The sequence below is a fragment of the Gymnodraco acuticeps genome, unplaced genomic scaffold (genome assembly GCF_902827175.1).
Source record: "Gymnodraco acuticeps unplaced genomic scaffold, fGymAcu1.1, whole genome shotgun sequence".
NCBI classification, from domain to species: domain Eukaryota; kingdom Metazoa; phylum Chordata; class Actinopteri; order Perciformes; family Bathydraconidae; genus Gymnodraco; species Gymnodraco acuticeps.
In genome coordinates, this window is record NW_022990590.1 from 3,994,024 (window position 1) to 4,012,001 (window position 17,978).

The following is a 17,978-nucleotide window of genomic DNA, read 5'->3' on the forward strand; positions in this document are numbered from 1 at the left end:
GGGGTGGAAGCTGGGGTGGTGGTGGGGCAGGCGAGCAGCAGCGACGTAGAGGTAGCTGCAGCAATAGCAGCAGCAAGCAATGCATGGAGAGAGATCTGGCAGGTTAAATAGAGCGGCGTATTAAGGAGACTCTGTTTGGTTGGTTGTAGAGTGGCAAGGGGCGTTATGTATGAATGCAGCATAAGTGCTCGAGTTGACTGCCTGAACTAGCTTGTAGGCTTCGCCCCATTTGTGGAATCAGCTTCCAGTTCGTGTTCGGGCGGCAGACACCCTATCCGTTTTTAAGAGTGCGCTTAAGACCTTCCTTTTGATAAAGCTTATAGTTAGGGCTGATTAGATTCAGCCCCTAGTTTTGCTGATATAGGCTTAGTTTGTCGGGGGACATCTTACTTCTTCCTTCTCTCTGTCTATACCTGTGTACTCTCATGTTCCGATTAACCCAGCTTCCCCAAATGTCTTTCTCTTTGGTGTCTATATACGCCGGGATCCGGAGTCATGGATGATCCTGCGCTCCTGTGTCCTGGATCTTGAGTCGTGGCTGTGGTCCTGGATCATAAGTCCTGGATGGATATCCTTGTGGATTCATCTTCTTATTATAGACACATGCATTTCCAAACATTTGGACTACCTATGTTGCAAATGTATTATCTCTTCGATGTACACACGGCATCTATTGCACGTCTGTCCGTCCTGGGAGAGGGATCCCTCCTCTGTTGCTCTCCCTGAGGTTTCTCCCATTTTTCCCTTTAAACTGTGGGTTTTCTCTGGAAGTTTTTCCTTGTACGATGTGAGGGTCTAAGGACAGAGGGTGTCGTATTGTCATACTGATATTCTGTACACACTGTGAAGACCACTGAGACAAATGTAACATTTGTGATATTGGGCTATATAAATAAACATTGATTGATTGATATGCGTTTAAATAGATGAATGCAAAAAGAAAGAGAAGATCATTTGACTTTATGACCTTTAATCAATTTCTTCAACCATTTAAAACATCTGCCACCACAAACCGTTTTCAGATTGTCACGCTATTGCAATTGTTACGTCAATAGTTGCGCCATGGCTAGGTTAAGAACTGTGGGAATGTCACATGTTCTCAACATGCACATTTCTGCTGACCATAAGACCAAAATCCTCAACATGGCTCCCAGATGTCAGCCTTCAGGCAAAAACACACACACACACACTGTTAGGAAAAGTCACAATCAGATCCCTCCTGCAAACAGCAAAACTTCCAAACATCATCAGGGTAAGGCAATTTGTAGCTGATTATTTTCGGACTATTTTGACGTTGAAATTACAGTTTTACATTGAATTATACATAATGTTGTGACACTGACGCAGTTTGTGGCCTGTTGTGTGTGGCAAGGTCTGGCAAACATCTCAAATTCCTCCCGATTTGACTTTCTCACACAAACCCGCCCTGCACAAGTCTCCTTTCCTTTATCTCTCCTCTATCTCCACTCTATTGTGTTTCTTCTCTCTCTTCTTCTACTTTCTCTGTGAGCTAGCACACACACACACTCTCACAAACACACTGTTATGCTATCCAATGGCCTGTAGGCTCAAGCGAGGACAGGCTTGACTGCTGTTGGCCTGATATCAAGAAATACCTGATGGGTCCCCACACTCATGCCAGGACTCATTTATGAAGCATGAGGCTGTCAACAGCTACCTTCAGTAAAAAAAAAGTTGTGAGTCACACTCTCATTTCTATTGTTTTCTAAGAACAAGGGTGTCATTTCTGAAAAAACATTTTTAATCAATGCAGTGGTTAAGTGGCACAATGTAAAATATGTTTTAATTAGGTAATGATCAAGACTCTACAATCTATGTGTCTTGATGTGTCTTGCCTTGCCCATTAACGACAAGATTCCTAACTGACAACATGGTAGGTATTTCAACCATTTAAACTCTGAGACATTTATATATCACACTAACTTCTACCACAGTTTGCATTGCCTTTAATGACTAATGCATTTTTGGAGATAAAGTCAGCGGTTTCTAAAATTTAAATTCCTTAGTACGAAATGTGGCAATTTTCTGTTCTTGTATTGCTTTAATTTAGTTACAGACTTTCTCGTTTCCAGGGATGGGATAGCCAAAAACACTGAATGCTGATTTTATTAGAGTTTTTATTACAATGGTTTTATTTCGATGACATTCAGTTGAATTTTGTAGCTGCTGATGAAAACAACATTAAGGTTTAATTATTTTATTCAAGTATTTCCAAAACTGGTTGGTTTCCTAACCCTAAAATATATATATGAATTCTGACTTTGTGGAGCAATAACTCATGAGAAACAAGAACGCATTATTGTGAATGCAATCATGTAAAGTTATCATGTAGAGTATTGTTTGAACTCATTCAGAAAAAGCAATGATGTAGAATAAACCCTTGTCTTGGTAAAATATGACTAAACAAGACAAATGATGTTCCCTCCTGCTTCATATACTCTATTCATTGATAAATACATATATTTGTTCATAATCTCTGAATCTGTAGTTTCCGCAATGAACAAAATAAATGTTGTGGAAACCATATTAGAATCGTTTTTTTTATAATTAGCACATCTTTCTAAGTATTAATCCAGTATGGGCTAGCAGCTGTTTGCTGGCAGTGAAACAAGGTACCACACCCTAAAGACAACATCAGAGTAGGAGTACTACATTAATAGCAGCCATTTCTGATGGTTAGTATGTAACCTTGTTGATATAGCGTAAAAATGCATGATTCACATGTGTGGTATTTTTCCAACAATGTTATTTTGTTTTCGCCCTCCGACAGAAGTAGATAACACATTTGTGTTGGTGTTAACAGATGAGGCATGTCTTGAGGAATAGGCAGTAATGCTGGTATTGTAAAAAAATAGTTGTGTAGCTGTACACTAAAACTATGGAGCTGTGCCAGTGTGTGTTAGAAAAAAGGAAGATGAAATAAACAGAATAAAAAGCTGCTTCAATCATAGAGCAATTGCAACATTTATTGAAGTGTTGGCTTTCTTGTATTGATTTTTCAACACATTACAAAAATACATATATGTTCAAAACAGCAGATGTGTACTGTTCTGAAATCACTTTTTTTCACAATGATGCACTCCCCCCCCCCCCCCGCCCCCCCACTCAAAAAGAAAAGAACAAGGAAACCATTTTTTGTACAAAGAGTGTAAGTGAAAGGTGTGAAAAGTGAAATATGAAAATTACAGTTGTAAGTGCCGTCACATGACCTTCAACCAACCTTGAGAAAAAACAAAAACAAAACATAATGTTCATGAATGTCTCTGATTGATTTGGAAAAGGATTTCCACATAATGCATTGCATTCCCCTGCCGAAATGTCTTCCTTTAGGATCATCTTATTCTTATAAATCTTTTTTTGTTTTAATATAATTTTATTTTACATCCATGGAGGATAGCTTCACCAAATCAACAACAGGAAATTCACTCAAAATTAAATATAAAAAAAGAGACCGAAAGTCAATAATGGCACCACGTTTGTTAGGGGAAAAAAGATAATCTGGCATGATTCTGCAATATTACATTTCCAAAAAATTGTCTTCCCATACAGTGAACAAGTAATCATACAGAAACATATTCATGAAGATAAAATCCCTCCACCAGGATAATCATACAAAACTGCTATGGCATTCAAAAACATTTGAAAGAACATTGGCAAAAAACAATACTTTATCATCATTTTTAAACACTTACACAGAGTATTTAATTAATGGCATACTTCAACACTGTAAACATATTGTAAGACTGAACGTCCATGTGTGATTTGGATCTCTGTTAGGGTTTCACTATTCATCTGTGCATGTGATAGATTTCATTGTTGTATGCCTCATTTTGGACTAACAGATCTGTGGTCTTCGCATCATTTCCTTTCTAAAAATCAGCAAAAAATAGGAATTTGCACCCTTTTCTTTTACCAAAACAAAATGGCGCACACAAAACCTGACAATAGCACGTCGAACTTTCAAGTGAAGATGATTGTGATGATTTGCAGCACGAAAATGAAAGATGTAGTCTCAATCTCCTTTCATGTGGTTTCCCGTCTCCCTCCCTCTCTCGCTCGCTCTGTCTCACACTGACTGTCCGTTATAAGATGTGACCAGTAGATGTGCATTTGGGTACGAACAAAAACACACTTTTCATATGCTTCCAATTTCATTTGAATGACTCTTCTCCCTGGCCAAGTCTTGCTCTCTCTCCCTCTATTTCTTTCTCTTCATTTCTCCGTTCCAATCTTTCATTTTACTATAAGAATAGCCCCTACTCAAGGTCGCCTGGCCTGCCCCCATTGCAGCTGTGCTCGAAATTATCATAACTCATATAGCCTATTTTTTTTTTCCTCTCTCTTTACCAGATTCATTTCAGGATGAACGATGCAGAAAATAAAAAAAGTAATCCCCAAAAGTCACGAACATGCACACTGTCTCAGAATCTGTTACTGGGAGTTAAACCCGTATCACTTTGTGAGGCGAATGAACAGGCTTCCTTTTAAAAGCCGCTCTAATGCATGAATCTGAGCTAGTGAACTGTGAAAAGACGCCGTCGGAGAGCGAGGCTTAGAGCACACTGCGGAGAGAAGAACACACACGCTAACACATATTGATATGAATTTCATTTGGAACTGTTTTGCAGATCCTAAGGGCACACAGGGAGTCGACCCGGGTCGGAGAGAGACGCCACCGCGGACACGAGAAGAAGATGCAGAGTGATTTAGAACGTGTTACAATTGTTGAAGTTGCTTTAGCTTAACAAATTGCCTTTGAGTTAGCACATATGGGGTGGGGGGTGGGAGTGGGTGAGATAATTAAGTGGGTCTGATAAAGCAAAAATGAATGTTACACTTAGCATATACGGTGGGTGATGCAAGCAGCTGGTCTTCTGATTGTTTCGTTTTTAGGCCATCTTTCACGTACAGTCGGGGCTACTTTGACATGTAAAAAAAAATGAATATATTTACAAACCATAAACAGGACTGTCCTCCTTCTCACATTAATCACAAGTAGTCTTAACTTATTCAACATATTAAATATGGTATTTTTAATTCTACATTGGGAATGTAATAAGCATCAATTAAAAGGTACCTCCTATGAAGTGCAACCTTGATTTGTGTCCTGTCCAAAGCAGGACAGCAATACAGTAACTGCATTAAGGAATTCTTCACACGCCAATATTTAAAAGGACAAATTCCCTGAATAAATTAATCAGGTCTTTAAGATTATGATGGATTTTTTAAATCCAGCATGATGTTTTATTGTCAGGCTGACATTCAGTGCTTTAGGCCTGCATGAGGGAGTGGATTGTAGTCGCTGCTGCAGTTAATATAGAAAACAATTATTTTAACTTTAAAAAGCGAACTGCTTTACACAATTTATCTCGCACATGATAATAAGCTTCCTTAAAGGAGAAAAAAAGAGAACATTTGTATTAAGGATGACTTCTTCCCATTGCATTTTAGAAAAAAAAACATTTTAGCACATTTCAAAACTAACTCCATATGAAATCCCACAAAGATGTACCTGCACATGCCAAATATCATTACAAAAATCCAATAAATACAGAAATTATTGCACAGTAGAAAGGCTCCATGGATTGCTAACTGATCAAATCCTCAGACAGTTTGCCAAGAAACACCAAGTTGTGCATTCCAGACAAGTTCTCATTAAAGTTTCCCTTTGTTTAAATTCTCAGGTGGCAGTTTCTGTGACAAGAAAAAAAGATGAACATCAATCAGTCTCATTTTTTTTTAAGAGAGAGAGATTATCCAGCCAAGCCCTATAACTGAAGAAGTGGTTATAGGGATCTCGTGTGTGCATGTGTCTGCTTTCGTGTTTGTGTGTGAGAGTGTTTGCTTGTGTACATTGTGTACATTGTTGGCTGTATAACTAATGGTTGCTGGCTTAAACTCTGTCCGCCTCCTCCAGTTTGACCTCACTGGCCATCAAATGTTCGCCATGCCATTTCTTCATGTGTTTCTCCAGCGTGCTGTAGACGCTGAAGGGCATGTGGCAGATGTCGCAGCGGTACACATCCTTTCCAAATTGCCCGTGGGTCTTCATGTGGCGTGTCAGCTTGGAGCTCTGGGCGCAGGCGTAGCTGCACAGGTCGCATTTGTAGGGCCGTTCCCCCGTGTGGCTGCGTCTGTGCACCGTCAGGTTGCTGCAGTTCTTGAACACTTTGCCACAGTACTCGCAGGTGTCATTCCTCCTATCCTTAGAGCTGGGGGGCCTGCCGGGTCCGGGTCCCCGCAGGAGGTGAGGAGTGCTGCTGCCACTGCGGCCCGAGGCACTTCCTGCTTCCATCAGCTCTCCGGGCGGGGTGGAGTAACGGAGGCTCCCCGTCTCTGAGGAGGAGTGCTCGGAGGAGGTGCCGAACGGCGACTGACGGGAATCTGTGAATCCCATGAAGGGTTCTCTGATGAAGTGGCGCGAAGCAGCGTAGCCAGCCAGAAGCTGAGAGTAGACATTCTCAGGGGAGATGAGGGGTAAGGTTGGGGGAAGCTCCAGCTGTTCTTTCTCTATCTTGATCCTCTTGTTGTTGGAGGGATTCGGGCTGGTGATTGGGGTGGGCCGACGCTGGAACAACCCGGGGAAGGAGTCTACTTCGGATACACTGATTCTGCCGTTCATCACAGGCCTCTGTTCCATCTGCTCATTTCGCTGTCTGTCCTGCTGCTTCTCATTCTCTCTCTCTTCACCCCTCTCTCCAGCGACTCCATTGGGCTGTCTCTCCATGCTTCTCTTGCTAAGGTTAAGTCTAAGGTGATTGTCCAGGTGGTTGTACGGGTGCATGATGCCCACCCCACCACTGTCACTTACTCTATCCCTGACATCACTCAATTGTTTTTCCCCAGGACAATGTCTGGGGCCATTCGGCCTTTTCGGGCCGAACTCCTGGGAGTCGTCACTTAAGTTGGAATCTGGCCGACTGCCATTCCTCAGTTCTTCCTCCTCTTCCTCTTCTTCCTCCTCTTCTTCCTCCTCTTCTTCCTCCTCCTCCTCCTCATTGTCCATGCCCATCCCTCTTGAATTCCCCTCCCTGCTCTTTTCCTCACCTTCTCCTCCATCCTCTCTATTTCCCTGCTCTGGGGAACCACTCATGGACCCAGACTTGTTGTGCATATGTGTCTTCATGTGCCTCTTAAGCTTGCTGGCCTGGGAACAGGCATGGTCACATAGATGGCACTTGTACGGCCTCTCGCCTGTGTGACTGCGTCTGTGGACGATCAGGTTGCTCTGGAACTTGAAGACCTTGCCACAGAACTCACAGGATTTTGATTTCGCCTGGCTCGGGTTCTGACCCTGGTTTTCGGGAGGGCTGGAAGAACTGTGTCCCCCCTGAGAAGTGGGCGGAGGGGGATAGGTGAGAAACGCCGGGGGCTTGGCACCAGGCTGGAAAAGCATGGGACTCAGCAAGCGGTGCATGGGTGGCACACGGTTGGGCGATAGAGGAGGAGTGGGCCCCCCATTATTGGTCGTGTTGCCCGCCAGTTCTCTCAGACGTCGGGAGAAGTCCATGGAAGGGGGATCCATGGGGGTCATCCGCATCACCCTCTCAAAGGCACTGGGGTGCTGGGACAGCAGCCCCATCTCTTCTCCCAGCCGATCTAGAGGGAGTCTAGGGGGCGGGTTAGGGCTGATAAAGGGCGGTGTTGCAGGCAGTCGGGTCTCCATGTATCCCGGGGGAGGGGGGTGTTCCCTTAGTAGGGGCGCGGCCATGCGGAGAAGGTGGAATGGGTTGTTGGCATCGCCAAGGAAATTGGGGAGAGGGGAGCGAGGCAGGGCTTCAGTGAAGGGGGGAGGCAGAGCCATGCGCGGAGTAAGGGAGCAGTTGACTGGGTGGTGGTCCAGGTAGATGCGGATGCCATGAGTGTGCTGGGCATGCTGGAGCAGGAACCAGGCGCTGGTGAATGTCTGCTTACAGGTAGTGCAGATGTAGCTGGATGGCTCATTTTTATCTGTAGATCAAAAGAAACAAAATCCCCATCAGTATTGTAAAAAAAAGAAGATATGCTGTAAAAAAAACACAATTTTATGCATTCATTCAAACCAACATATTACTTGCATGTTCCTTATCAACCTGTGTGAACATGTGAGGGACACCAAGGAAAATAGATTGCTGTATTAAGAGGTGCTAGGCCTATTTTAAAGATTCATACATGTCAATCTCACCGAAATCCAAAAACTAAAGTGCTCAAAATGTGTGATGTCATCAAGAATAAGGTAATTGCTCTGTGTACAATAAACTGTGAAAGATGTATTTTATACCTGATATGCGTGTATTAGTACATTGTTTGCTACACAACTGAGCATAGAATAAGGGGTATAAAAAAGAAAACTCAAATATTGGTTAAACTTTCCTAGATCATTGAAGTAACACGTTGATATTCTTAATGTAAGGTTTAGGTTTCCCCTTTAATCCTCTGTTTGTGTCTTTGTATGAGGGTCTTCCATGGGCTTTGTCTGTAAGTGTATGACATTTTTAGTGTGTGGGTGTGTTTGTGTGTATGTGTGTCTACAGGCTAATGCAGATGGCAGGTATTGCCCTAAGGCCACAACACATTATGCTAATGTTAATGTCAGCTAGGCTTTAATATACAGATCCATCTCGTCTACTCTGTCATCTCCATATGGAGAGACGGGAGGCAATGGAAAAAAGCACACCAATGGGGAAAAAAGGAAATATTGGAAAGTGTGGGGGGGGGGGGGGGGGGGGGGGGGGGGTTGAGATATAGCATTAGAAAGAAAGAGAGACACACAAAAGAAGAGACAGGAGAGGTGATGGAGACGATGTGTAAACAGTAAAGACCCCTCCGGTCTGAACAAAGCATCCACATGAAGTAAAGCTCTGCGTCACTAATATCAGCTACAGTAAAGTGATTTGGTATGACTGTAAACACACACACACACACACACACACACACACACACACACACACACACACACACACACACACACACACACACACACACGCACACACCAAAGCTCCATGTCGCTCATTGACAAATTGACCCCTTAAATGGCATGACTTAATAATGCCAAATGAATCTATCAGTCACTATGGCACGGCCCTGTCAGCCCGCTTATGAGTCATAAAAAGAGCCTCGGTTGGGATTCATCTAATTCAACACAGGCTAGCCTTGAACACAGTCCTATGTTTGCTTGAAAGGCATCTGCATCTACTTTATCATCAACGACTACCGCAAGCGGAGTCGAGTCGGTACAGTGGTCCCAAAGCCAGGAGCCCGGAGGGGGGAAAACAAAGAAGGACAGTAACTTCTGCCCAGAGTCTTATGTGATCAAGAAAAAAGCCCTTACAGGAAGATGGCTGCCTCACAGCCACCCATTGTCAAGGAATGTAAAACACACATGCAGACATGCGTGGCAATTTTCTCTTCCCACTTTCCTCCTCTGTGTCCAACCTCTCTCGCAGCAGTGGTGCAGGAACAGATGAGCGAAAGCGGATCAGTGTCTAGCACAGGAAGCTGATTTGGCGGTGTGATTGGTTTGGCTTTCCCCAGGGGATACGAGGTCAGAAAAAGTTAATGAGGGGCTCATTTACTGATTCTGTCTGTTTTTCTCTGCTATTAGCGAGGCTCTGATGTAGCCATCACTCGCACTGTTTGTGTGGGATGCCACATGACCTGACTCCTGCTACAAACGTGCGTGTGAGAGCTTGTGGATTTGTGTGGACATGTATGTGGATGTATGTTTCATGTGTGTGCATGTGTGTGTGGGGCGAGTAGCGGGCTACCTGCCCGTGTTTAGTTTGGCGAGGCTTCACACGGCCGCTTGGCAGCAGAGAGCTGGACAGCTTAACAGCTTGGACGAGGAGAAGAGAGCAAAAGAGGGAGGAGGAGGAGGAGGAGGAGGAGGAGGAGGAGGAGGAGGAGGAGGAGGAGGAGGAGGAGGAGGAGGAGGAGGAGGGGTAAGAAGAGAGGTGGAGGGACTTTAAGGGCCAGACGTGCTTGGGCACACATACACTAACACACACATAGAGGGTATTTACATGCCCCAAGAGACCAAGAGGAGTCCATAGACTTGGAATCAGTGTAATCTCATCAACAGGCGTGGATCAATATGAAATGAAGACGTGAGATTGGGAAAGGAATTGAAGATCTCTCAATGTATCAAATGGTTTCTTCTTCTTATAGATGTATTTGGGTGTGCAGTCCCACATGGCCTCATCAATACAAGCTACCCAATCATATGCCAGCCCCTTCTTCCCCACCCCCACCCCCTCCACCACTACAGCAACACATTTGCATCTTGTCATATCTTACACAGCCGTGCCATATGTTGTTAAAGGAAGCGTGGCGGCTAATAGAGTGGCAGCTGATGGCTGCTGTCTAATGACGGCCAAAGACAAATTTCATCAACTTCCCAAACAAGCAAGCGGGGGGAGGGGAGTAACACAGAGAACGTGTAAGAAAAGACTCTTCAGCAGCATATAAAATAATTAAAGCTATACATAGGTAGATGTACATTAACTAAGTACATTTACTCATGTAAATACTTAGTTTCCAGCTACTTAAAAACATGAGTCTAACCATGTGTTACCTTCTACAATTCATAGGCAAATCATTTACTCCACTATAATCTGGTAGATTTGAAGATTCCTATTTTGATTATCAATTACAAATAAAAATAAAAATAATGCGTCAGGTTAAGATGAAATGAATTGATGTCTTGGTCAAATGCTCAGGCTACCCAGTATTCTATAAAGTACCAAAAAAAGCACACACTTATTGCACATAGTTATTGCAATTTAATATAAACTATCTAGAAAATTGCAACGGGTACTTTTTCTTTTACGTTTATTTTGAGCCTGGTACTTTAAAACCTTTAGTAAAGCTGCATTTTGAATGGAGGACTTTATGCACTGATGTATCACGAGATAGATACATATTTTATCGATAGACATTAAGTGGCACACATCCTCACTCGATTCCTCTCCTCACACACACTTGCACACATGCTGTGAGAGTGTGAATGTTGTCGCCGCTCAGTGCTCAAGCCAATAAAAGCCTTCATTAAAGAATCACGGTGGGCCGTGTCATGCTTCACTTTGTGGTAATTACAGTCGTCTGCCTGACACGCAGGCAGGGACCCCTCCACTGCTGACCGCCAAGGTCAACTACCAGTTAGAAGAGTTACATTCTCCACTCCACGCAGTCACTGATGCTGGACCTAATCGGCCAATTTACTCTGGCATGCCATATGCACACAGACACACGTACTGACACACACTCGCACTGTTCTGTGAATGGGGCTGAGATGAAAGGTTAAATGAAATGGAGTCACAGCAGGATTCTGTAATACGGTGCTGCATTAGGAACTGAATTTCTGCCGGTGTGGGTCATTTTGCTGGCAGTACAACTGCTTGTAAATGTTTCAGCATGATGACATTCCATTGAAATAGTCTGAATCTTTAATATTTCTGCCCAGGTGTCCACCAGGACAGGCTTTCCCATGAAGACAGACGAACACAATAGAGACCAGCTTAAGGAGGGCAGCTCTTTGTCCTGTGCAACAAAACAAGGGCTAAGGGCCAGGAGGCCTGGAGGAAGTTATTAAAACATTGGCACATGCATGGAGCTGAGGTGGGCCAGTAATAATGTTCCCCTTCTCTCCAGGGTTTCTTTTTTTTTTTTTACTAAACCACCGAGCCAATTAACCCAGTCTTCAGGGACTTAGATCTGAGCTTTACATCAGATTTTATTCTTTCCAGATTGCCTTTTATAGCCATTATTTTGCCTTCAAAAGTACAAACAAAATGCCAGTGAATGAAGGGGAGCCACGATATTGACTGTTTGCATATGGCCAGTGTAGAAAAGTCGGTGTGAGCTTGGCGCGGTTGAAGCAGACACCAGGCGTATGGTGCAGACATGTGGATTTGTGTTTAATTTAAGAACTCACATATGCCTTCCCTGCAGCCTGAGTTTGATTTATATTTCCCTAAAGCACAAGCTCACTCCATTTACATTGCACTTTACATTTTGGGGCCTTTATCAGATGCTATAATCCAGAGGGACTTATAATAAAACCGCAGAAGAATAACAAAAATCCAAAAGGCTCAGCTTTTCGACAACATGGGCAAACTAGGAGCAGTGAGTGGCTGGTAATGAAAGCTCGCTGATGCCAAATTAACTCTCAGAAAGCTCGGTGAAAAAAAGAATCATAATTGAAAATAAGTAGCATTTGAACGCTAGCCCACCAACTTCCCTGCTGTACTGCATTATTTTGGCATGGACAGTTCTGCGGGAGGCGGGGTGAAAAACATCCAGGGGGCAAAGTTTGGAGTGTGAGTAATGTTGCCTTACTGCAGAAACAGACAGTGCAGGTCGTTAACAAGGAAGTGAGTGAGGATGTGCTACAGTATGTCATGTGTGTGCACTGCAGCATTCCTGGGGTTCAGGTTCGCCGTACTGCTCCTACATTCCATCAAGGGCGACAGAACACCACCGCGACACATTTGCATACAGAACAAAGCCGCCCGCAGGCTAGGCCACTGGGACACAAACCTGCAGCCCCTCCCTCACACCCCTCGCAGCATACACATGTGCACGCGCAAAGCCCGAGCCCTGGGAGCACGCGTGTGTGTGCACCTGTCAGGGGTTAGCTGACACCTCCGCTGCTGGCAAAGCAGCTCCTCATTAGCATGGCTGTGATCTAGGGGTCCCCAGGGGTCCCAGCCTCCTCACCTCGTCCCCCACGCCCTTTACACCTCTGCTCCTTTCCTCCACCTCACATCTCCCATCCGTCCCTCCGGCTCCTCCTCCTCCTCCTCCTTCCTACAGTATGCTCTGATGGCTTATTTGTCATGGAAGGGGCTAATCAGGAGAAGCAAGGCCATGCAGATCAACCTTGCGTGTCTCTGCAAGTGTGTGTGTGTGTGTGTGTGTGTGTGTGTGTGTGTGTGTGTGTGTGTGTGTGTGTGTGTGTGTGTGTGTGTGTGTGTGTGTGTGTGTGTGTGTGTGTGTGTGTGTGTGTGTGTGTGTGTGTGTTGTGTGTGTGTGTGTTTGTGTGTGTGTGTGTTTCAGGGGGCACTGCGGCCACGGCGACTGTCACACATGCAGTTTTAAAAACAGAGAGAGACGGAGAGACAGAGAGAAGGAAAGAGGCTGTGGAGGGTGGCAGTAGCAGGCAGAGGGTAAGGCTCTCACACAGTGTGACTGGCTCCATGCTAACTGAAACCAGCTTCGGCCTGCTAACCATATACATCTGTGTGTGTGTGTGTGTGTGTGTGTGTGTGTGTGTGTGTGTGTGTGTGTGTGTGTGTGTGTGTGTGTGTGTGTGTGTGTGTGTGTGTGTGTGTGTGTGTGTGTGTGTGTGTGTGTGTGTGTGTGTGTGTGTGTGTGTGTGTGTGTGTCTGTCTGTCTGTCTGTCTGTCTGTCTGTCTGTCTGTCTGTCTGTCTGTCTGTCTGTCTGTCTGTCTGTCTGTCTGTCTGTCTGTCTGTCTGTCTGTCTGTCTGTCTGCAGCCAATATGACCAGCTTTTAAAGAGTTTTTAAAGAAACAGTGCTCCTTAATGCGTTTGCTGGAAAGTGCGTAAAAATCCCTTTCACTTCCTAAATCTCTTGGTCTTCCTTGTCTTCCTTTCCTCTCACGTACTAGCATCTGTACAAAACGGATCTGGGTACTCCACCCTGACCCTCATGCCTCCTGGGATGCGGGTCAAACGAACAATAAAAGGGATCAGGTATCTCCGACAACTTGATCACAGGCACACACAGCGAGTATCCAGCTGCACCACAATGCATGAGTGGAGGAGGCTCTCATGTAGCACGGCGGAGGGAGCACGTTGCAGCGAGGGCGCAGGGGACACGCTATGAAAAATAACTGGAAAGACCTCTCTGTCAGCGAAGAGCTATGACTTTTTGCTCAGCTTCTAGGACATAGAGGGAGGGAGCGATCCAGACAGAAAAGAATGAAAAGAAAAAGGAAGCTCTATAAAGTGCATTAGCTAAGCCTTCTGTGGCATTTCTGTAAGCCTGACTCATCGGCATCAGCTCCTAACTAGTCCCAGCGTCTGTGCTTTTTTGGGGTATGTGCGCACACTTGTGGGGTCTGCTGTCTGTCATGTGACGCTGACAAATGGATGACACTCAGTCGTGCTTGTGGTTGCGAAGGAGATGTAAGAGAGAGGAGCAAGATGGAGGAGAGGATGAAGGAGGGTTAAAAAAGGGAGGGCGGAGGGAGAAAAAGGAGAAGAGGGAAAAAGGAATGGAAACAGAAGACGGATTGCACTTTCTTTTTCTTTATCACCTGCATTTCCATTTTCAATAGAATTACAACCATCTCTCATTCTATCTCTTAGCATGACACAGCAGTAAGGAGAACAGACAGAAAAAGGAACAAATGGCGTCATCACTGAGTGTAGTGGTGCAAGCATGCTTAATTAAAGGATCAATTCAACCAAAAAGTAATAGAATAATAAGGAGAGGAGGTCCCCACTGATGCTACAAAAACAGCAAAATATTTGGATAGGTGATGGCATCAAAAGACTAGGAAAAAGTCACGCTGCTTTGACAATGAAACGGAGAGCGACTTTGTGGACTCACACAATGTTTGTTTGAGGTTTTACATCCAAATGAGCTCCAGTCATACCCTCGGGAGCTCTGACTTTGTCCAGAAAGTCAATTTCCTACTCAGTCGCAGTGAATATGAAATTGACTTTGACATGTGAGTGACTTACGAATTCTGCTTTGTGGGTTTATTACATTTTTCATCGGATCAATCATTTTATACAAACAGGGCGTGAAATGTATTGTGTTCGGCTTTTGGATGTTTTTGCCTCCAATGGTCAATGGACTGAACCAAACTAAATTAAATGAAACAAACGCAATGGAGATGCAGTGTTCATTTCCACCTGTGAGTGTCCTTATGCAAAATTCTCCATGGCTGTGTTCTACTATGATTTGTCACACTCACACTAAGTATACCTTTACTTCAGTATTTTGACATAGGATTAAAAGTCATTTTAATATGGATAGTTCCTGATTCTTCTAATTGTATCATCGTTTTAAAATGAATATCTTTGAATTTGACCAAAGTAAGACCTAAAAGACATATTTTTGGACTTTTAGATTAAACTATGCATCAGGACAAATGTTTGCGAATGATAATACTCATTAAGTACAGATCTTTGCCATATGCATGTGTTTGCATGTATATGCCCATGCTCACTGTGTGTATCTCAGACTACCATTATGGTACAGGGTGCTTTATTCTTTCAGCAGTAGTAATGGTCCCCAGCTGGCTTTTGCCCACTGGAGCCAAGCAGCCAGTCCCACTTAACTAGCAGCCCACAGGAAAATACCACCGTGGCCCTGAATGAAGCACACAGGCCTCTCCAACCCAATCAGCCCGCTATAAAACTTGCCCCTCGCATGCTTGAGACATGGCGTACAGTGCATTCCAGTGATTGGGAAAGAGAGCCTGAAACATTCATGATCTAGTTCACTGTTACTCCACTGTTTAATATGTAGTCAGGGGTACTTAAGGCCTGTGAGAGGATACAGTGCAAGAACACAAAGCAAAGGAGAGGGCACACTGTGTTGCGTCATTTGACACCAATTTGCAAGCTATCTAACTAATGTTACTAAACCGAAGTAACAAAAGGGGAAAGCGTACATTTTTTAAAATGGAACACTGATATTTAGCTCTCTTGATTTGCTCCACTCGATCTTTGAAAATAAGGGTTTTGTAGCCCATTTTCAAAAGCAGGATGTGGGTGTGCTTGGAACTCTCTAAGCAAATGTCTCACATATTGTTAAAAACCCTTTCTTTATCATATTTGTCCGTTAAATATGAGGCTACACCCGGGAGCTGGTTGGGTTAGCCGAAGTGTAAAAACTATGTTGTGGTTTTAGAGGAGGTTTTTTCTTGCAAATGAGCAGCAGTGACTTCCTGGAGCCTTGCTCTGTTGTTTTGCAATTCACTTTTTGTGTGGATTGAATATACAATATACTACATGTTAATTACTGAGATTTAGAGATGCTTGTAGGTGGATTTTGTCACCTTGTAACAGTCGGGCTAGCTGTTTACCCCCCATTCTACTCTTTGTGCTAGGCTAAGCTAAGCTAGCTAACTGCTGGATATACTTTCATATTTACCGTACAGACATGACAATGGTGTCGATCTTCACATTTAATAATAATATAAGCCTATTTCCCCAAAAGACAAACTTTTAATAATTTACTATGCAAGTAAGATATGGCTCAAGTTCTGTGTCAATTTAGCAATGCTGTATGTGATACCCTCAGACTATTAAAGACGACATATTAGGATTATTTTAAAAGTTCATACTTGTGGTTTTGTTTACAGTAGTAGAACGTGTTTGCATGCTACAGTTTTCAAAATACTATACTGTGTTATAATATAATATACTATAATGAGCCTACATGTGACATGGGAAGGGATGACAAATCTGAGTGGCTTGTAAATAGTGGCAAAAACAAATAGTAGGCTTATTTCCCAGTCTATGTGTTGGTAGGCAGTCCATATACCCAAACATAAAAAATGTTTAGAAGTGATTTTTTATTTATAAAAAATATATGACTTTTGAAAATTAAAATGTAGATTAAAATGAATTAGCTTTGTCTTGATAAAAAACAAGCCATGCTCTACAATAAGCACAATTATTTACAAGAGAATACATTTTAGCTTTTATGCGCAACACAAGACTTGCTTTGGTTTTCCTTGCTCTCCTCCTCTTATCTGCAAGCCCCTTTTGTGATCCAGTGAAGGCCGGCAGCACAGCATTATTAGCATTGCAACGGTCATGTCCCCAGGTGAGTTCTGTTCTCTCTCATGTGTCCTGAAACATACTTAGGTGTGTCAAACCGTCTCTTGACTTGTCTCTAACCTTCAATGCGGAATACGTTGAAAAATTATCATATTTTTTGTTTTCAAAATATTGTGCGGTGTGATCTCTCTCAATACATTTTTCCCACTGCAAAAGCAGTCCATGTACCCATACATAAAACATGTTTAAAAGTGATTTTTTATTTATAAAAAAGATATCACTTTTGAAAATTAAAATGTAGATTAAAATGAATTAGCTTTGTCTTCCTAAAAAACTTCCGCAACACAAGACTTGCTTTGGTTTTTCTTGTGTCCTTTTTTTCCTTGCTCTCCTCCTCTTATCTGCAAGCCCCTTTTGTGATCCAGTGAAGGCCGGCAGCACAGCATTATTAGCATTGCAACGGTCATGTCCCCAGGTGAGTTCTGTTCTCTCTCATGTGTCCTGAAACATACTTAGGTGTGTCAAACCGTCTCTTGACTTGTCTCTAACCTTCAATGCTACGCACACACACGCACACACACACAAATGCAAACATACTGTAGATTCATCTCTCAACACACACACCCAACACATATTTATGAAGTGACATGTGTCTGTGGGACTGACACTCTCTCTCTTTCTGCCATTTCTTTCCTTCTGGTTTTCTCTCTGTCTTTCTGGCTGTTATCACGCTGATACATTTCCTGCTCCTGGCACGGCTCCTGCATAGCTTATGGTTAAAGAAAGCTTTCATCTATCCAGTGCCTTTAGGACACACACACACACAAACACACTCACGCCCTCTCTCACACACATACGAGCTCGAGTATACGTACGGGCCAGCGCTGCCCCGCCAGACCACAGGCCCAGACAAGCTCCGCTGGCACCAATCACCCTGATAACATCTTAGGCTTTATTTCATTTTGGCTTGCTCTGTTCTGCTCTGGGAAAGACAGACACAGACATGAGAGCTTTCTGGAAAATATGAATTATGGCAGAATACAGAGAGTGTAGCCCCTTAACCTTGAGTAGTTAACTCCCCTGTCTGAAAAGCCATCTATGGACATGACAGTGCAAGCCCTCTTTCATCCAAAAAAAGCGGACCAGAGCAGATGTTTCTTCCTTTTTTCTCAAAGATGACAGTGTAGGTTTTATGAGCTAAAATGAAAAAAAAATT

General features: G+C 43.5%; 1 protein-coding gene across 4 annotated transcripts in view; it reads right to left on the bottom strand.

The window, feature by feature from the left end:
* Positions 1–3,126: 3,126 nt before the first annotated feature.
* Positions 3,127–17,978, bottom strand: part of bcl11bb (BAF chromatin remodeling complex subunit BCL11B b) — a 30,428-nt gene continuing 15,576 nt past the window's right edge. For all 4 annotated transcript variants that reach the window (XM_034228708.1, XM_034228707.1, XM_034228705.1 and 1 more), the window contains one exon: positions 3,127–7,971. In XM_034228708.1, coding sequence (XP_034084599.1) covers positions 5,915–7,971 — 2,057 coding nt within the window. In that variant the 3' untranslated portion in view covers positions 3,127–5,914. The remainder of the gene's footprint in view (positions 7,972–17,978) is intronic.